This window comes from Triturus cristatus, chromosome 11, assembly GCF_964204655.1.
Source record: "Triturus cristatus chromosome 11, aTriCri1.1, whole genome shotgun sequence".
Classification (NCBI taxonomy): domain Eukaryota; kingdom Metazoa; phylum Chordata; class Amphibia; order Caudata; family Salamandridae; genus Triturus; species Triturus cristatus.
In genome coordinates, this window is record NC_140594.1 from 626,029,406 (window position 1) to 626,050,711 (window position 21,306).

A 21,306-nucleotide genomic window follows, 5' to 3' on the forward strand; every position below is an offset into this window, starting at 1 on the left:
TGGAGGCCTGGATAACCAGGCTCTCAGGGGTAGGGTGTTGGGACAGAAAACTGGGGTCGCCCGGAGCAGGGCGGTGGCGCCTGGCGACGTTCCTGTCCACAGGAGCAACTGTGGAGGGCTTGGACCAGGTGCCCTGCAGAACGTCAATGAGGGCCTCATTGAATCGCAGCAGAGGCTCAGTGGAGCTTGCTGCAGACTGAAGCACCTCAGTAAGGACGTTAGTCCTCACAGCCACGGCAGGCAGCTCGAGCCCAAGGGCTGCGGCCGCCTTGCGCAGCACCACAGAGAAAGCAGCGCCCTCCTCCGAAGCCACAGTCGGAGGAGAGACAAATCCAGTGTCTGGAGAGGTATCCAGGCCACTGGCCTCCCCCAGTTCATCTGCCCAGTCCTGGGACAGTTGAGCCTGAACGGCCATAGGATCCTCGGATCCCTCCCAGTTGTCCCCATCATCCGACTCCTGGTATAGAGGAGAAAGTAACAGAGCCGGGCGGTAGACATAATGTGTCTCTAGCGGCGCCGATCGCGGCGTCCATCGACGCCGTACCGGCGCCGGGCCCGGAGTGGGACTGAACCGGGGCTCGACGTCGAGCGGAGTCCACGTCGGGGGTGGTACCGGTGTCGACGCCGGCGGAGGAGGCGTGACGAGGTCGACCGGCGTCGGCGGGGACTCGAGAACGGGTCCCACGGGCGCTTGCGGCGTTGAGGCCGGAGCCGTCAACGGCGCTGGGGCCGGAGCCGCTGGCAGGCAAGGCAGCCCAGTCGGGTCCGCGGGGCCCGAAGGCGCACCAGCGGGCGCCGACGGCGGAGCCAGATTCCTCATGGGCGAGCGGAAGGCACTGACTTCCGCCGGCGTCGCGTTAGTCCCAGGGACCGGAGGGTATGGGGACGTGCGCGGCGCCGCCGGAGCCGCGGGGGTGGAACCACCCTGACCCTCGGCCGAGTCGCGCGACCGGCGAGGGGAGTCCGAAGAGCGGTGTCGCCTTTTGGACTTCTTGGAATGCTTCGACTTACCCGAAGACTTGGATCCCGACGACCGATGGTGACGTCGGCTGCGGCTCCGCGACCGATCCTTGGACCTCCTCCTGGACAGGGATCGAGAGGCGCGCGGAGCCGAGTGGCGAATCTCGAGAAGCTTACGGGACCGCTCCCGTCTAGCCTTCGAGGTCAGGGCCTTGGCGTCGGAACACGACTCCGCGTCGTGATCGAGGCCCAAGCAGTAAAGGCACCGGCGGTGATGGTCCGTAACCAACATCAGGCGGCTACAGTCAGCACAGGCTTTAAAACCAGGCATCCTACCGGCACCGGAGTCGATTGACAAGATCAAAAAGGATCGAAAAAGTTAGTCAAAAATTTACTAAAGGGGTAGCTCTCCCGGATCTGCGCTTACTGGCGCGGAAAAAAGAAGAACTGACGTCAGCGCGCGAGGGCGGCTGACGTCAGAGGGGTGAAGAGGGGTGAAACCCCGAACCCGGTCCTAGGATATTTGTTTCCAGTCCAGGGAGGACCTGGCTTGGCAGTTCGGGCTGGACTGTTCCCATGAGGCACAGGGTCAAGACTGATTTGCATATGGCTGGGTACAAACTGGAATGGCATGGTGAGCAAAAAAACGATGGATTTAGGCCCAGATCTCTGTACTGGGGTGAATGTATGACATTGTTCTGCATTCTGTCCATCAACTGTTGTTTTTGCATTTGTCACCCCAAGTGCGGGTATGCCCAGACGTGAGTCCCGTGCTCTCCATGCCACTGGAATTAAGCTATCCTGGCTGAAGAGGGGTGAAACCCCGAAACCGGTCCTAGGATGCTTGTTTCCAGTCCAGGAAGGACCCAACTTGGCAGTTCGGGCTGGACTGTTCCCATGAGGCACAGGGTCAAGACTGATTTGCATATGGCTGGGCTCAAACTGGAATGGCATGGTGAGCAAAAAAACGATGGATGTAGGTCCAGATCTCTGTACTGGGGTGAATGTATGACATTGTTCTGCATTCTGTCCATCAACTGTTGTTTTTGCATGATACACTGAAGGCAGCAGATCTAACCAAGATTCATTAAACCAGGTGCTGACAGGGATGTTCATGATTTAAGGCGAGAAGATCCAGTACAAACGTCAAAGCAGAGTCTGGTTAACATTTGTCAGCATGGGTAATGGGGAAGGAGGTCTGATACAGTTGTGATTGCAGTCTTGCACAGGTCTTCTAAATGGTGTGAGGCTTGACTTGCAGCAAATTCAACTGAAAAGGCTTAGCTTTTTTTTATTGCAACCCATTTTGGATGGCTGGAAGACACAGCAGTATTAGTAGTAGTATACGGATGGATGCAGTTTTGTTGGTACAGGCTTCTTTAGGGGCATGATGACCTGTGGGCAGTAGAGGGTGCATAGATGTCTACCTCAGTTTATATTCAGGAAGTCACATGTGGAGATCTTTGCTTGGTCCATTGACACAATCTAATTAATTACAAGTAGATCACAAGCTATGCCTAAGTCATCGAAAGTAGACTGGGAGTGATCAGAGGCAGTCAATTTGAAATGCGAGTTATACTGGTACATACCATCTACATCAGACTCTAGGTCCTTAGACTTCCTCTTGGAGGGAGGCCGGCACCGTAGCTGGCTCTGCGTTGGTACACATCTAAAGTACCCTCTGGTGAAGATCTCAACATCATCCTCTTCAAACTCATATGTGGGCTCCAGGCGTGGCATCGGCCTCTCTGAGTCTGAATCTTCAAATGGCTCCTCTAGAACTTCTGTTGTCTCTGAGATGGTTTCTGTCACCACACTGCTGTTGTGATGCTTCCTTTTCCGGACCCGCCGTTTCCGGTGAACAATAGTTTTCTGCAGACGAGAGAGAGAGAGGGAGGGAAAAAGAGAGAGAAAGAGAGAAAGAGAGAAAGAGAGAAAGAGAGAGAGAGAGAGAGAGAGAGAGAGAGAGAGAGAGAGAGAGACAGAGACAGAGACAGAGAGAGAGACAGAGAGAGAGAGAGAGAGAGAGAGTTAAAAGAGAAATCATCTCAGGAAATCTGTCAAGAAACAGAGTTACAACAGGGTTACAAGGAACTTCAGTTTTGTGAGAGTTCTAGAAAATCCTGTTGAATGCAATGCCTTCTATCACACTTGCTCTACCAACTTACTACAAGCTACAAAGTAGATATCACCGTCAACGAGCCTTGGCTGATGCCTTCTGTCAACTCAAGTTCTTAGATAAGCAATTCTATAAACCAACTACAATGCTGTACATATTGTGTGACAAGAACACAGAAACCTATAAAAGGGCCCAATATTCTCATCTCTAGAAGGATAAGAAAACAATCTGTGCAACTGAGAGATTTCAATTATCGAGAACTCTTTCATTTGGTGTCTCCTGTTCTTCTCAAAGTTCCAATACTAGTTCCTACATTTCTATATCAGTTTTTGCACAGGTTGCACTGTAAAAGTGCTTTAAATGAATCAGTGGTGCAGGGAGCTGACAGTAAAATGCAAAGAAAGGGCAATGTTCCTGAGACTCAATCATGGTTGTAGATACTGGTATGGTTAAGCTGGAACCACAGGCTTAGTCTACAGTGCTGACACTATAATTGCTGGTTGTGCGTGCAGTTTACTGGATGTATGGGTACTTAACATTTAGCCCTCAGGAAAATCAATGGCTTACATGGACAAGCTGACCTATGTTGAACAAAGACAGGCTAGAAACCAAAGATGACAATGCAACAGATTGTGCTTAGCAAGTCCCCTGGTTGAACTACAAAACGTGTATAACCTCAACTAATAAAGAACAGATTTTCTACAGCTTGTCTGTGCCACCACTGACTGACATAAATGATCAGGCTCAGTCTACATTGCTGACACTGTAATAGTTGGCTGTTGGTGCAGCTTACAGAATAAGCGGGTACCTAAAATTTAGCACTGAGGAAAACGAATGGTTTACATGGACAAGTTGAACTATGTTGAACAAGGGCAGGCTAAAAAAACACATGCTGACAATGCAACAGATTATGGTTAGCAAGTCCCCTGGTTGAAGTACACATGATGTACAGCCTAAACTAAGAAAACAAGTTTTTTCACCAGCTTGCCTGTGCCACCACTGACTGGCATAAAGGATGATATAAGACGTTATGCACTATGTCCATTCTGGACAAACAATGCTATTAGCTGAATTTAACTGCTGCAACACTAAAAAGCGGACTCTGCAATCACATTTCATTGTACAGTTGTTAATATAAAAAAGTCCCAATGCCTGTAAACTCTGGTTACAGCCGTAATGTTAACATACATGACTCACACCATTTAGCACTGCATAACATTGTCTTACCCATCATCAACTCATGCCCCGACAATGTAATCTTCCTCTACCTCAAACTTTCAAAATCCCAGATCTACTATCTAAGGCATAACTAGCAACAGGTGAGAAACCATGGATGTCCATCACATTTGTCACCCAGAAACTCCACTATTTAACTGTGAACACAAAAGAGGACCATTTGCAACTCTGTGAGACCTTTTCTTGGGGTTCTGAAAAAGTCAGGGTTTCCTGGGTATTACACTGTGTGGGTAATTATGTTTACCAGTAGAGTAAAAGTGCCACAATATTGGTGCATTACAAACTGGGTAACCAAGACACTCCCGTCAGGTCTTACTCCAGTAGGTCAAGGGACTCAGGGACTCTGAATCAGTGCAACACAATAGATTATAATCTACAACTTAAACTAATAGTAGCAAATATATGGTGTATTAAAAATTATAAGCAAAGAAACCAGCACTTCCTTTCACCTTAGAACCTGAAAGATCTTTATAGTTCATTTGCACTAAGCGTTAACTTTTAGTTCAACACTGAGCCTGGTGTACCTTAGGTAGATGCATCTGGTCAGTTTAGGTCTAAGTCTTCAGAACTCTCAGAAAAATAAAAGGCTTGATTGATAGGATGCAGACAGAGCTACTTCTGCTCATGCTTTACTTTGATGTAGCAGCTGATGCAATGATACTCTTGAATAAAAGGTTGCACTCAAAATATAGCCTTGTAGGTAGCCATAAAGAACAAGTTACTTACCTTCGGTAACGATATATCTGTAAGAAACAGTTAGTTATAGATTCCTTACCTTAGAATTACCCCCAGGCATCAGACTGAATCCGGAAAGTTTTTCGTCAGCAGTACCTCTGCACGCCGGAAGGTGGCATCGGTCGGCTCCGCATTCGCCATTGGCATCGTGTCGCCTGGATGACGTTACGGTAGCTACTTAGACGAGCCGCCCTCGCGCACTAATGTCAGTTCTGTACACGACTTTCCGCGCCAGAAACACAGAGCTGGTGCACTAAACTAGTGCCCAGTAAGGAAGTCCTCAACCCTAGAAGTCAGTTCCCAGAACGGGGAGGATGGGTGGAGTGGTAAGGAATCTATAACTAACTAATGTTTCTTACAGATATATCGTTCCCGAAGGTAAGTAACTTGTTCATCTCAAAGAAATGGTTAGTTATAGACTCCTAGAGGCTGAAAGATCGGAATCAGAGCCTGAATATCCTAGACTCGCCGTTCGGGAGGATAGACCCGAAAGTGTGTTGTATCCAGAACAGCTCCGATGAAGAGGAGCTTCTGAGACTGAATCAGGTTCAACTTCGGCACATTGATGGAGAACCCCAGCAAATGCAGGAGGTCGGCCGTAGTCTGGAGGTGGGAGACGACTGTCCGAGGAGAGCCCGCCTTCAACAGCCAGTCGTTGATATAGGGGAAGACTGGAACCCCTGATCTGCGCAGATGAGCTGCGATCTCCGCCATCACTTTCGCGAACACCCGAGGGGCGCTGGTAAGGCCAAAGGGGAGCACAGTAAACTGAAAGTGCTCGTGGCCTACCGTAAACTGCAGGTAAAGCCAGTGAGCCGGCAGGACGGGAATGTAGAAATATGCGTCCTGCAGGTCCAACGCTACCATCCAGTCTCCAGGGTCGAGGGCAGACAAGATCTGAGCCAGAGTTAAGATCTTGAACTTCTCCTTCCGGAGGAGGCGATTGACGTCCCTGAGGTCCAAGATAGGACGCAGGCCCTTGTCCTTCTTGGGCACTAGAAAGTAAGGGGAGTAACAACCATGTCCTACTTCTGACGCAGAAACGCGCTCGATTGCCCCCTTTGCCCAGAAGGCCGCGACTTCCTGTTGAAAAAGTGGCAAGTGATCCCCTGACATGCGGTGGTCTGGGGGTAGGGGTAGTTTCGAAGAAAAGGGAGTAGCCCCTTTGGACTATTTGTAAAACACACTTGTCCGAAGTGATGGTGCGCCACTAGGGAAGGTGATGGCGAGTACTGCTGCCCACTGGCGTTTGATGGGCCTCAAAAACCCGACTAGGAAGGTTTGGAGGCAGTGGTGGGTTGAGGTGGACTGACCCGCCCGCTGGCCCCCTGACCTGGCTCGGCGGGTCCCACGTCGGCGCTGAGACTGTTGCTGAGCAGGCCTGTGGCTCTGAAACGAATGTGTTGGGGCGCTCCTTCCATCGCCACAAAAGGAGCAAAAAGCAGAAGGCGGAAGAGGGCGCGTGGTGGAAAGGCCCAGGAACTTGGCCGTAGCCCGCAAGTCCTTAAAGCGCTCCAACGCACTATCTGCTTTGTTGCTGAAAAGGCAATAGCCATCAAAGGGCATGTCCATGAAAGTGTTCTGATCATCCCCAGACAAACTAGTTGTCCTCAGCCAGGCGTGACGACGGAGCGCCACCGTCGTGGAAATCGCCCTGCCCAGCGAGTCGGCGGTGTCAAGGCCACAACGAATAGTGAACTTGGCTGCATCCCTCCCTTTAGCAATAGCTTGAGAGAGCACTCTCCGGGCCTCCTCCGGACATTGAGGCAGCACGTGCGCCACTGTAGCCCACGCAGAGTGGGAATAACGGCCCAAGAGGCCTGAGGTGTTCACAGACTGCAACCCTGAACTGGTGGAAGAAAAAATCTTCTTACCAAATTGCTCCAGTGTTTTGGAATGCGCTCGGGGACACGGAGGCTTGGACAACCAAGCTCTCAGGGGTGGGGTGTTGGGAAAGGAAAAGGGGATCACCCGGGGCCGGGTGATGGCGTCGGGCCACGTTCCTATCCACAGGAGCCCCTGTGTTGGGCCTGGACCAGGTGCCCAAATAGAACGCCTGAAAGTGCATCGTTAAAAGGCAGCAGTGGCTCCGAAGAGGTAGGTGCCGGCTGAAGCACGTCTGTCAGGAGGTTAGTCCTGATGGCCCCTATAGGGAGCTCGAGGTGAAGGGCCTCGGGCGCCCTACGCAACACCACTGCGTAACTTGCACCCCCCTCTGTAGCCACGATAGGAGGAGACATCATGCCAAGGTCAGGAGAGTTATCAAGACCACTGGCATCTCCCAACTCCTCTGCCCAGTCCGGGTCAAACTCACACTGTGTTGTGAGAGGGTCCTAAGACCCCTCCCAGTTCTCCCCTTCCTCCAAAGGCTGATATACAGGCCGAAAATAGGGAGGATGGACATAGAGATAGAAATCCCCTATCGGAATCGGGTCTGGTGCCATATCTACATTGGGGCTGAAACCGGGAGAGACGTTGTCCAGTGGGCCGGGCGACGTCAGAGGTGGTGCCGGTGGGGTCGACGTCGGTTGAGGTATCACAAGGTCAACCGGCATCACCCGGGATCCAGGGTTGGATCCATGGGGGTCCTGCGGCGCTGGAGCCAACAGCGATGCCGGAGCAGCCGATAGTAAAGGGCTAGAACCCCCAGTCGGGCCCGCAGGCGTACCGGCAGGGCCCGATGGCCCAAAGAGGCGAGCCATGGCTGACAGAAATTCTTGCAGCTGGGCCGGAGTCGCCGGCGGACCCGTGAAGAGCGGGTAGGCTGGTGGCGACTAGGTAGGCTCCGCCGGAGCCGCAGGGGAGGCATCACCCGCACCCAGAGCCACGTCGCGCGACGGGAAGTCGGAGAGCGATGGCGCTTCTTCGACTTCTTGGACCGCTTTGTCTTACCTGACCCCGAGTGCGAAGGCTTCGATCTTGATGAATGGTGGTGGCGGCTCCGCAACCGGTCCCTTGACCTCCCATGGGACCGGGACCTTGAGCGGCGTGGAGCCGACTGCCGGACTTCAAGCAACTTTCGGGACCCTCCCGCAAAGTCTTTGGCGCCATGGCCCGGCAGTCAGAGCACGATTTGTGGTCGTGCTCCAGGCAGTAAAGACACATGCGGTGCGGGTCCGTCACTGACATCATGCGATGACAGTCCCCGCAGGTCTTGAAGCCTGGCATCCCTACTGCACCAGGAGTCGATCGACTAGAAAAATAGAGACAAAAGGCCTCGAAAAAACTCAGTCAAAAAGTTGACTGGGGATACCGCTCTCTCTGGATCTGCGCTTGCTGGCGCGCTAAAAAATAAAGAATTGACGTCAGCGCGCGAGGGCAGCGTCTAAGTAGCTGACGCAACATCATCTCGGCAACCACGACGCCAACGACGGACGCGGAGCCGCACGAGGCCACCTTCCGACGCACAGGTTTACTGCTGATGAAAACTTTAAGGATCCAGTCTGACGCCTGGGGGTAATTCTAAGGTAAGGAATCTATCACTAACGTGTTTCTTTCAGATAGATGTAATTGAGAGGTACTCTTCGCCCCAAAGCAGTAGTTGTTGCTGTCGCCCTAGTGGAATGGGCGCACAGCCCCACTGGAGGCTCCTTCTTTGCCATAGAATAGCAGGCTTTGAGACACAAAATAACCCATTGGGGGATAGTCTGCTTGTGTATGGCCCGACCTTTCTTGGTGCCCACGTACCCAACAAAGAGCTGGTCATCCACCCAGAACTGTTTGGTGGGATCCAGATAAAAGGAAAGCGCACATTTTGGGTCCAGAAGGTGGAGCATCTCTTCCTCTTGCGAAGGATGCGGAGGTGGAAAGAAGGTGGGCAAAGTGATGGTCTGCCCGATCTGAAAGGCAGTGACAGCCTTGGGCAGGAAGGATGGACGAGTCCTGAGAGCTACCTCGTACGGATGGACAGAAAGGATAGGAGGCTTAGATGAAAGAGCCTGGAGCCTTATTCACTCTTCTGGCAGATGTGATGGCAACCAGGAATGCAGTTTTAAGTTGCAAAAGTCTCAAAGGACAGTTGTGAAGTGGCTCAAAGAGAGCGCACATTAAATAAGTCAAGACTAGATTCAAGTCCCACTGAGGCATAACGAAGGGGATAGGAGAAAAGAGATGAATTATACCTTTCAAGAAACGATTTACAACCGGGGACTTGAAAAGAGAAGGCTGAGCTGGAAACCGAAGGAAGGCAGAGCTGGCCGAGAGATAGCCCTTAATAATGCCCAGAGTACAGCCCTGCTGGGCCAAAGAAAGGAGGAACAAGAGAACCATGCCACAAATTTGTTCCACCAACAGGCGTATACCGTCTTAGTTGAGGGACGCCTGGCTGCCAAGATTACATCGCAGACTTCAGGAGGCAGGTCAAACGACGTCAACTGCAGTCGCTCAATCTCCACGCAAGGAGGTGGCGGCTGGACAGGGTTGGGTGGAGGACCGTCCCCTGTTGCTGCGATAGAAGATCCTCCCGAAGAGGCAGATGGGTCGGAGAATCGATGGCCATGTTGAGCAGCTCCAGATTCCAGACTCTTCGTGTCCAATCCGGAGCCACATGGATGACTTGGGTCCGGTCGCGCCTGATCTTCTTCAGCTCTCTGGGCAGAAGGGGTATAGACAGAAAGGCGAACAACAGACTGCAACTCCACTCGCGACGAAAAGCGTCGCCTAGCGAATGCCGCCTTGAAAATTCCAACGTGCAGAATTGCTAACATTGCACGTTCCCTTCGTGGCGAATAGATCTAACCAAGGCTCTCCCCACTGTCGAAAGAGACATTGCACCACCTCCGATTCAAAGACGCCATTCATGATCCATCATGGAACTGCGGCTGAGTTCGTCGGCCCTGGCGTTCAGTGAACCTGCCAGGTGTTGAACCACCAGGGATATGCCCTGATGTTCCAGCCATGTCCAGAGGCAGTGGGCCTCCTGACATAGGGTCCACGACCCCGACCCGCCCTGTTTGTTGCAGTACCACATGGGGTTGGTGTTGTTCGTTAACACCTGCACTACTCTTCCCCGGAAAGAGGGAAGGAATGCCTTGAGTGCAAGACGGATCGCCCGAAGCTCCAGAAGGTTGATATGGAGCACGGACTCCGTCGAGACCAGAGGCATCTGATCTCTGCCTCTCCCATGTGGCCGCCCCATCCTGGAAGGGATGCGTCCGCCACCACTGAGTGTTCTGGTTGAGGAAGGGAGAGGGATCTGCCATTGACCCAATCCTTGTTCATGAGCCACCACTGCAATTGTCGTGCAGTGCCCTCTGAGATCTGGACGCAATCAGACAGAATTCCTGATGTTGCGCCCACTGGACCTTCAGGTCCCACTGCAGAGCCCGCATATGCCACCTGGCATGATCGACCAGTAGAATGCAGGAGGCCATGAGGCCCAGCAGCCTCAGGGTCATCCTGACCGAAACACGGGACAGAGCCTGAAAGATCAGAATCATAGCCCGAATATCCCGGACTTGCTGTTCAGGAGGATAGACCTGAAACCGCGTTGTGTCCAGAACCGCCCGATGAAGAGGAGCTTCTGAGAGGGGGTTAGGTGTGACTTCGGCATATTGATGGAGAACCCCAGCGAATGCAGGATATCGGCCATAGTCTGGAGGTAGGAGACGACAGCCCGGGGCGAGCCCTCCCTCAGCAACCAGTCGTCGAGACAGGGGAAGACTGAAACACCCGATCTGCGCAGATGAGCTGCGACCACTGCCATCACTTCCGTGAACACCCGAGGGGCGCTGGTAAGGTCAAAGAGGAGCACAGTAAATTGAAAGTACTTGCGGCCTACCGTGAACCGCAGGTAACGCCGGTGGGCCGGCAGGACAGGGATGTGAAAATAGGCGTCCTGCAAGTCCAACGCTACCATCCAGTCTTCCGGGTTGAGGGCAGACAAGACCTGAGCAAGCGTCAATATCTTGAACTTCTCCTTCCGGAGGAAGTGGTTGATGTTCCTGAGATCCAAGATAGGATGCAGGCCCTTGTCCTTCTTGGGAACCTGAAAGTAGTGGTAATAACAACCACAACCTACTTCTGGGACAGGAATGCCCTTGATGGCTCCCTTGGCCAAGAGAGCCGTAACTTTCTGTTGGAGAAGCCCCAAGTGATCCTCCGACATGCGGTGGTATTACAGTGGAATGGCTGGAAGGGTGACCTCGAAGGGGAGGGAATAGCCCCTTCGGACTATCTGCAAAACCTACCTGTCCGACCTGATGGTGCGCCAGTGGGGGAGGTGATGGCGGATCCTGCTGCCCACCGGCGTTTGATGGGCCTGAAAGGTCGGACTAGGAGGGTTTGGAGGATGCTGCAGAGGGGGGGGGGGGGGGGGGGGGGGGGATGGTGGGGTTGGTGGACTGGCCCGCCCGCTAGCCTCCTGAACCACGGCATTAGTTTCACATCCCCGGCCGCGCGAAGGTTGGGTAACTTGCTGCAGCCTGTGGCTCTGGGCTCAACGTAGGGGGGCACCCCTTCCGTAGCCACGAAAGGGGTGAAAATGAGACTGCGCTGGGTGGCTGGAGAGGCCCTAGGACTTGTCCGTAGCCAATGAGTCCTTGAAACGCTCTAGTGCGTTGTCGGCTTTGTCGCCAAAAAAGCGACGGCCATCAAAGGGCATGTCCATCAAGGTGTTCTGGACATCCCCCGAAAAGCCAATCTCATCCAGGCGTAGCGACGAAGGGCTACAGACGTGGAAATCGTCCTGCCTAGAGAGTCAGCAGTGTCCAGCCCACAACGGATGGTAAACGTAGACACATACATCCCGGCAGCGACAGCCTGGGAGAGCACTGTCTGGGCCTCCTCCAGACACTGATGCAGCACTTGCGCAACCGTATCCCACACAGAGTGGGAATAACGGCCCAATAGACATGCAGTGTTTACCGACTGCAGTCCCAAGCTGGCGGAAGAGAAAATGTTCTTCCCAAGATGGTCCAGCTTCTTGGATTCCCTTTCTGGGGGAGCGATAGGGAATGCCCCCTTGGAAGTGGAAACTTGGACCACAAAGGTCTCCAGGGTGGGGTGTTGGGAGAGTAAAGTGGGGTCGCCCGGAGCCGGGCGGTGGCGTTGGGCAATCATCCTATCCACGGGTGCCCCTGTGTAGGGCCTGGACCACGTGCCCAAAAGAACGTCAGAAAGGGCCTCATTAAACGGCAGCAGGGGCTCCGAAGAGTTCGCTGCTGGCTGAAGCACCTCTGTCAGGAGGTTAGTCCTGACCGCTCGAGGTTGAGGGCCTCGGCTGCCCTACGCAACACCACTGCGTATGATGCTCCCTCCTCCGTAGCCATGGTAGGAGGAGACAACATACCAAGGTCAGGAGATGTGTCAAGACCACTAGCATCCCCCAGGTCCTCTCTCCAGTCCTGCTCAGATTCCATCTGATCAGTTAAAGGGTCACCTGACCCCTCCCAGTCCTCCTCTTCACCCTCAGGTTGCCAATCTGGCCAAAAAGGGACCCCAGCAGTGAATTGGGGCATACAAACCCCTCTCGGTGCTGGATCCCGCGTCGGTCAACGCCGGTCCAGACGCGGGTCCACATCGGAATGGAGGACGGGGTCGACGCCAGCCGGGGACATGACCGGCGTCGGTTGCGGTGCCGGTGGAGGTGTAATAAGATCAACCGGCGCCGATCCAGATCCAAGCCTGGATCCAAGATGGTCTGTGACGCTGTGCACGGAGCCGATGGCGGAGAAGGCCTAGGCCCCCCAACCGAGTCCGCGGGGCCCGAAGATGCGCCGGCGGGTTCAGGACACCCAAAGAAGGCATGCATCGCCTCGTAAAAATTACGAAGTTGGGCGGAAGTCTCTTCGGGTTCCGGGAAGAGAGGGAAGCCCGGAGTCGACCCTTCGGGCTCCGCACGCGGGAAGGGCACCGCCCGCATTCCTCGTCGTGTCAGCCAACTGACGGGGATAAGCCGAAGAGCGACGATGCTTCTTTGACTTCTTTTCGTGCTTCGACTGACCCGACCCTGAGTGCGAAGACTTCGATGACTTGGACGAGTGGTGATGGCTTTGCGACCGGGACCTCGAATGGCACGGAGCCGACTGCCGGCGCTCAAATAGCTTTTGAGACCGCTCCAGCAAAGCCTTCGGCGCCATCGACCGGAAATCGGAGCACGACGGGTTTGTGGTTGCGCTCCAGGCAAAAGAGGTACACGCGTTGCGGATCCGTCACCGACATCAGTCGGTTACAGGAACCGAATGCCTTGAAGCCGGGCATCCCTCGTGCATCAGGAGCCAATGGACTCAAAAAAGAAGTCGACAAAAGTAGAGAAAAAGTCAGACAAAAAGTGACTGGAGGTACCACTGTCTCTGGATCTGCGCTGGCTGGCGCGAAAAAGAAAGAACTGACATCAGCGCGCGAGGGCGGCGTCTAAGTAACTATCGCTACGTCATCCCGGCGACACGACGCCAACGACATACGTGGAGCCGACCGACACCACCTTCCGACGCACAGAGGTACTGCTGAAATTTCCAGATCCAGTCTGACGCTTGGGGGTAATTCTAAGGTAAGGAATCTATAACTAACGTGTTTCTTTCAGATATATGTCTATCGCAAATGCACGCCACCCAAACAAGGTTCTCACCAGCAAGGCAAAGTCCTAGGTGCCACATAAAAATGGTCTGGTAGGAAGTATCCGGCCAACAGTAAAAATGAGGGGTCACAGTGCAGTTATATTAGTCTAGAGTGCCCAGTTATAAGTCCAACTAAGCCATTTTGCTGTGGACCGAGATAGTGGGTCAGTTCTCAGTTTGTGTCCCAAAAAGGAGCCACGAGGTTCAGGTGCTTCCAGCTCAGTTTCTACCGATCACTGGAGAGATTTTTCGGTGGAAGGGAACAGACGAAGCTAGAGGCACCCTCGGCAATACATAGTGACAGTAGTCAGAAGGGAATTAATAGAAAACGCACCTTTAACCGCCATACATAGGGAACCATGAGGGCTAGAATGAGTGCTCAAACTGTTCTGGCTGAAGGTGTGAAGACCATCTCCTGATACCTCTGGCTGCCAGAAAACATAAGCAGGAGCATCCCATGACACAGGACACAAATGACGGAAACTCACCCTTCTTAGCTCTCAAAAATTATGGTGCAGTTTCTCAACCCAGATGTCATTCCCTGCTTCTCCTGGGCAAACAGCCTGGAATAACCGAGTGACTCCAAGCAGGCTGGTCTATCGATCAGTCCTCACAAAGGTACCTCCAGTAAACTGGGTTCTCTATGCACCCCCCCCCCCCGATAGGGTCAATGCTCCTGGCTGGCGCCGTCAGCTCCTTGTACAGGCAGCAGGCAGGTAGGTCTTCCTTCTTCCATCAGATCAAGTACCAAGGAAGCTCTACAGGCTTTCTCAGGCTTAGGCCCAGTCTGGAGTGTCAATTGCAACCCAGCAGACTTTCCTCCCCCGTTCCTTTTCTTTCTTAGTACGCTGTTCCGTCATTTGCCTTACTGTCTAGTCAGTGATGCTGAACTCAGTGCTGGTAGGGGGTGAAGGGCAGCATTTACATCATGGATACTCAAAGTATGGCCCAGGGTCTGCTTGCGGCTCTCCTGAACTTTATATGCAACCACCTGGTGAATATCAGCACTGGGCTCCTGTTTACTTGACTAAGCACTACAAGCAAGAGTTTACGCACAAGTTAACTAAAGTAAAGAAAAAAAAGCAATGAATGTGATCTGTGCCACATATCTTTAGAAACACATTCACCTTTAAAGATATTGTGCAGCAAAAGTGAAAATATGATAAAGTCTCTTTGAAATGTACATTTTTATATTTCATTATCTTGCAGAAGCGTATCAGTATATTAAGTTATATCACTGCCTTGAGAGCATTTATCAAGCAATAGTTTTAAAACATGACCCTAGGAACATTCATAACTCCAACCGCCCTGACAACAATGCCATTAGTGAACAAAGGCCAAGTCCTTTGTCAAGTGCACTCTCTGGGTGGCCTAGGTTGTTGTTATACATGGAACAATGTTATGGTTTATCAAATCAAACAGAGAAGAGGTTTTGTACAGCACACATCCTAAAGTCATGTATGTCAAGGTGCTTTCACATTCTATTATAAAGAAAACAAGCATTTGCAATGCTCTAGGTCTCGTATTTGCGAAACTTTCAGCTACTGCCATTGTAAATTACAAAGCTTTTATCTATGTATTGATTTTAAAAACAGATAAATAAAAGGCTTTGTCATTTACAATGCCAATAGCTTAAAATTTCACAAATGCGAGACCTATTGCATTGCAAATGCTTGTTTTTAGCGTGCCCAGGGCGATTTTTAATCCCAAACCAACCCTGCCCCTTCCTGAATAAATACTGTAAACACGAGCAAACTGTGGCCACAAAGCAGGACTAGCATGCAACACAGAAATCACACAACTCCGATATTCCACTTTATCAACTACAGCTAGGACTAACGGGAATCCATTTTGTTGCACACAAGGAAACTGATCAATCTTAACCGAACGAACCTGGGTGCAAGACAAGTTCTCCTAATTCACTTCAGTGGAGTTCTACTTTGGGAGGAGGAGGGGCACTCAAGTGACGACTTCTTAAAATAACAGAAGCGCAAGCACACAAACTACTCTGCCGTCTTGCATGCACAGCTGAACACACGCAACTCGACTCTGACCTGCTGCACGGCTCATGCTAATGCTATTTCTTTCATAGGTCACGCTGTCACATCCATCAACTGTGTCCAATGATGTGATTGATGGCTTTGAAGGACGTCCATACGCCCTCTAGGAATCGGGTGGCAACTGCCACACTCCCATGAATGGGTCTGGGCATTGCGGTGTGGCCCAACTATCCAGGCATGTCTGCAGCTTGCAATTAAATACTGTAATCTTACCTTCCATATATTACAGAGTAGGTCAATCAATACATATTATCTCTCAAGAAGTCTCTTTAGCGCCAATTATAGTTACACCCTACTAATAAAAACAAAGCTAGGAGGCCTTATCTCAAATGCAAATACTTTACCTTCAGCAATGACCTCAGGATCAGCAGAAGAACACTTTCAAAGCCAGGGTTCACACTTCAGATATTTTTCTATTATAACGCATAAGCTTCAAACCTTTTCAACACCAATGTTAACAATGGTCAACAATTTATCGGTTGTGTACATAACTGTATTCTCCACAAATAAAATCACCTGACATGAGCAGTAAAATCGCTGCTTCTTGCAGGCTGACCTGTTTAAATAAAAGCGATCGGCAATAACCATAACACCATAAATGGGAAGGATTCTACAGACTCACATCACAGCTTTATTTCTTTGTAGTTTCACGTTTGAGAATATATGTTTAAACCTAAGCGATTTTCATGAAATTTGAAAACAGATTTTTAAAATGTGCGGGAAGATTTTACAAATCGTAATTACCATAAACAAAATGTAAACTTTTTTTCTGTGTATTCCATATTTTCTGAAATTGGAATTATCCAAACTGTTTAAAACAAGGTGTGGTGTTTAATAAAATTGTTTGTACATGTATGTAGTTAGCTAGAGTAAAAAATAAAAAGCATTTGCAAAGCAACAGGTCTCGCGTTTGCGAGAGTTTAAACTATTGGCTTTGTAAATGACAATATGGCACATGCATCAACAATGCCATTTGCGATTCCTTATTAGCGAAAAATAAGGATTCGCTAATAAGGAATAGCAAAAGGCTATGCATGTAGAACTCGCTTAAAAAATAGCGATTTCTTAAAATATCAACGTTTCACAATAAGTTAAGCACAAATATGGCTGGGGCCCTAGGGGCGTACCAGACCATATACTAAAAAAGAGGTTTAGGAAAGTCGACTTGCAAAATGACAAGGCCTAGGGCCTGTAGAATCGCTGGGTCTTCACTAATGCAGTAAAAGCAGGTAAGTAAACGACCCACGGGAGACGCATGCAGTGTGAGAACACAGCCGCGGGTTCCCTATTGATTACAATGGAGCAAGTCACGGTTTGATTTTTAAAGTTTTAGGGTTCTTCGAGGAAGTCTACAAGCAAGCCACTTACAAGGTAAGTAATTCGAGGGCCAAAACACACTTGGGCACCGGAGTGCACGAGTTACCTCACCAAGGGAAGCCGGGTGCATAGGTGTCTTTTGGTGTCGGGTCGCGTCGCTGTTTTCGATGGAGACCAAAGAAGATTTGCTGCTTGCAAAGATTGAAGAAGTGTCCGGTGGAATCCAAGGGTGGATTCGAGATGCAGATGACCTGAAAATTCAAGGGACAGTGTTCACAGTCACTTGCCAGTGACCGGGGGCCAGGAAGCTGGATGCCCATGGAAGTCGGTGATTTCAGGTGATCAAGGGTGTTTTGAATCTTCGCTCACAAGGTCCAGGAAGGATCGACGATGACCAGCAGCTGGATTCGGGGTGTCCCACGACGTCTGCAGCTTACTGAGGTGTCGGCAAGCGGATTGGAGCCAACAAGCCTTGGCAACAGCAAGTCTTGTGGAAATCGAAGAAGGTCAGCGTTGCAGACCAGCAAGGTCTGAGGGACTCACCCAGCGAGGGTGAGTGAGGGCAGGCCTGGAGCAACCAGGGGAGCCCTTTGGTTCGATCAAAAAGTCTTCGGGGGACCCACAAGTCAACGGGCAAGGGATCGTGAAGACACCTTGTGAGGAAATGCTTCACAGGAGCCCACGGTCACTCGGGACGGGGTAGGCCTCTGATTTTCACTGCAAAACCTGCTGGAGGCTTGGGCCACAAATGGTCCAATGCACAAGTTCGTAGAACGTTGTGAAGGGGTTGCACTCGACAATAGTGCATGGTACCCGGGTATTGCTGTTCCTCGTGGGGTCCACTCGCCTCAGCTCTGCTGGGGACTCACAATGGCCGTCGAGAAGTCAGGAAATCCACTTCCGGGGCTGCAGGGACTTCGGACTCCGGCGGGAGCGGGAGAGTTTGCGACTGTTCATTAGAGTTTTTGGTGCCTGCCAAGCAGGGGAGTCCCTCCTTGACTCCAAGGGAGATTTTTCTGTCTTCCAAAGGTAGTGGAACGTTGAAGGGCCAGGATTCTTCTTTGTAGAGCGTTGTCCAGGGTTATCTACTTTGCAATGGCAAGGTTTCCTATCTTATACTGAAAATAGGGGAGGGACTAGCTCTAGGACCACTCCTCTGGGAGGGTCAGGGTAGGGGGTGGTTACACCTACTTCCCTTTGTCCAGTTTCGCGCCAGAGCAGGGACAGGTAGCCCCTGAACCGGTTTGAGCTGGCATATGCACAGAGGAGCCTACTTCTCCCCCGGTGCAGGACTTCAAAGCACTCTAGAAGTGCACCCACCCAGCCCCAATACACTAAATCCTGTCTGGAAGGTAGTGACACCTCCCTGTGACAGGATGCCTATTGTTGGGCCTCCTACACTGCGAGTTTCAGTCAACAGCAGGAGGGCAGCCCAGTGTCTGTGCTGGTGGCATCCATTTTGTGATGCCAGGGCTCTTTCAGATTTCTACTGTGTTGCCACAGTAGGTACATGTCGTCCCCTCTAGAAGGGTGGGATCATACTCCCACCCCAGTTACTGGTGTGGGGGTATGATTCCAAGTTGTTTGACACCAAACACGATATTTTTTGATGCAGTCATTCCAAAGTTAGCATTTACTGGTAGGTTATAATGTACTTAAGAGTATATGGTTTAACCGCATCCACAAACAGCCACAGATAATAGACTCTGTCAGCTGCAGAGGGGTCCTGCTCATGCAGAGGCACCCCCTCACATTGTAAACCAAGCACCCTGCCCTCAGGATTGATAGGGCCTGCCATAGGGGTGACTGATAGGTTTATATGTGTGTGTATGGTGAGATATAGAAACCTATACCTCAGTGAGGAGTGCTAACACTACCTCACCCAGGCTGCAGTAGCAAGCCTGTGGTGTCAGATTGAGTCTGCTTCCCAGGGGTGGCATAATACATGCTGCAGCCCCTGGTAAGCCTGTGAAGTGCCCATGCCCTAGGTACCTAAGGTACCATATACTAGGGGCTCATAAGGTACCACAGTATCCAATCACTAGTGCTTCTAATATGCACACTAAGTCGTTTAGAGAGAACAGAGAGACTGGGGCCCTGATTAGCAGGGACCCAGCCAGACTATATCCAGGAACCAGTGTATACATCAGAAAAAAAAGTGGGGGCAACTTAAGTGCAGATCCTAATCTCCTACATAGTCCAATACAACAAATAACGTTAAAAATTAAATGCAGCTGCACAAGTCATGAAAAAGTACATTCAGTGTTCGATTAGTTCATCTCACTCCTGTTACGCCCACTGCTTCTCTATTCACACAATAAGCCAATCTTGGGTACTGGGTTGAAAAACAACACAAAATAACAGCACAGCAGCCGGCCACCCTTGTTGTAAAAGGACGTTGGGTGCTCTGTTGATAAATAATACACCTTGGAAAAACGGCCGCTTTTTTAAAACATAGTGTGTCCGGCGCCTGTTTGAAAACAATTTCTACACAAGTAATTAACTGTAAAAAAAAAGGCAGGTGGCAGTCGCATTTTTTTTCTATTTATTTGCTTTAGTAGTTTTCGCGTCAGGCCCTGGTTTAGATGTTTAAAGCTGAAGCGTGGTGTGCCGAGATTGCTACAAAAGTATACAAATGGAAAAGAAATGCGGCATCTGCCTGCTTTTTTTTTTTTTTAATTTATTTACTTTTTTAGCAATTTAGCCCCACGTTCTCGACTGCCCTTCCACCCTGCATGACACGTTGTGCTTTCACCCTACCAGTTACAAATGGGAAGAAATCTGCATATGCAGACTTGACGCTCAGGAGCCTGTCCCCTTCAACAATGGAAGGACAATAAGAACAAGTTACTTACCTTCGGTAACGATGTATCTGTAAGAAACATTAGTTAGATTCCTCACCTTAGAATATCCCCAGGCGTCAGACTGGATGCGGAAGATTTTTCGTCAGCAATACCCCTTGCGCGTCGCTAGGCGTTGTCTGCGGCTCCGCGTCCGTCGTCGGCGTCGTGCGCCGGAATGACGTCGGAGTACTTAGACGCCGCCCTCGCGCGCTGACGTCAGTTCTTGTACATAGCCTTCCGCGCCAGGAACGCAGAGCCATGCAAAGACCGACACTGGTGCCAAAAATAAAATCTAGGGGCCTGAAAAGGATAACCTTAACCCTAGATGTCAGTTCGCAGAACGGGGAGGATGGGTGGGTCGGTGAGGAATCTAACTAACTAATGTTTCTTACAGATACATCGTTACCGAAGGTAAGTAACTTGTTCATCTGAAAGAAACACGTTAGTTAGATTCCTCACCTTAGAATAGATACCCAAGCAATACCATCCCCGGTGGTGGGTCTGCGAACCAAGATCACACCAGAAAGTCCTGGAGGACAGAACGGCCAAAGAAGCCATCCCTCCGGACTTGGCTGTCAAGGCAATAATGCCTGGCAAACGTGTGTAGCGAAGCCCACGTCGCCGCCTGACAGATGTCCTGCAAAGGGACACCCCGTCCCAAAGCAGTAGTAGCCGCTGTGGCCCGAGTAGAATGGGCGCGCAGCCCAACAGGAGGGTCCTTTTTTGCCAAGGAGTAACACATTTTGATGCACAAAACGACCCACCGAGAGATGGTCCGTTTGTGCACCGCTTTCCCCTTCTTAGCACCCACGTATCCAACGAAAAGTTGGTCGTCCACCCGGAACTGCTTTGTGCGGTCCAAATGAAAGGAGAGCGCACGTTTTGGGTCCAGACGGTGGAGCCTCTCTTCCTCTTTGGAAGGATGCGGAGGTGGAAAGAAGGTGGGCAAGGTGACAGACTGCCCAAGATGAAATGGAGTCACCACTTTCGGAAGAAAGGAGGGACGAGGCCGAAGGACAACCTTGTCCGGATGAACAGACAGAAAAGGAGGCTTTGAAGATAAAGCCTGGAGCTCACTCACCCGTCTAGCCGAGGTGATGGCTACCAGAAAAGCAGTCTTAAGAGTCAGAAGACGAAGAGGACAATTGTGAAGAGGCTCGAAGGGAGCGCACATCAGGAATGTCAAGACAAGATTCAAGTCCCACTGAGGCATTACAAAAGGGACAGGAGGGAACGTGTGAGTAATGCCTTTTAGAAAGCGTGTAACGACAGGGGACTTGAAAAGAGAAGGCTGATCTGGAAGCCGCAAGAAGGCAGAGGTGGCAGAAAGATAACCTTTCAGAGTGCCCAGGGCAGGGCCCTGCCGGGCCAAAGAAAGAAGAAAGAGGAGAACCTCAGAAAGAGGGGCAGAAAGGGGATCCACAGCCTTTGCTGTGCACCATGCCACAAATTTGTGCCACCGGCAGGCGTATACCGTCTTT

General features: G+C 51.1%; 1 protein-coding gene across 1 annotated transcript in view; it reads right to left on the reverse strand.

Moving 5' to 3' along the window:
* The window catches only part of KAT6A (lysine acetyltransferase 6A), a 1,365,605-nt gene that overhangs the window by 45,567 nt on the left and 1,298,732 nt on the right, over positions 1-21,306 (reverse strand). Inside the window, exon 16 of the mRNA XM_085634070.1 lies at positions 2,550-2,832. Coding sequence (XP_085490196.1) covers positions 2,550-2,832 — 283 coding nt within the window. The remainder of the gene's footprint in view (positions 1-2,549; positions 2,833-21,306) is intronic.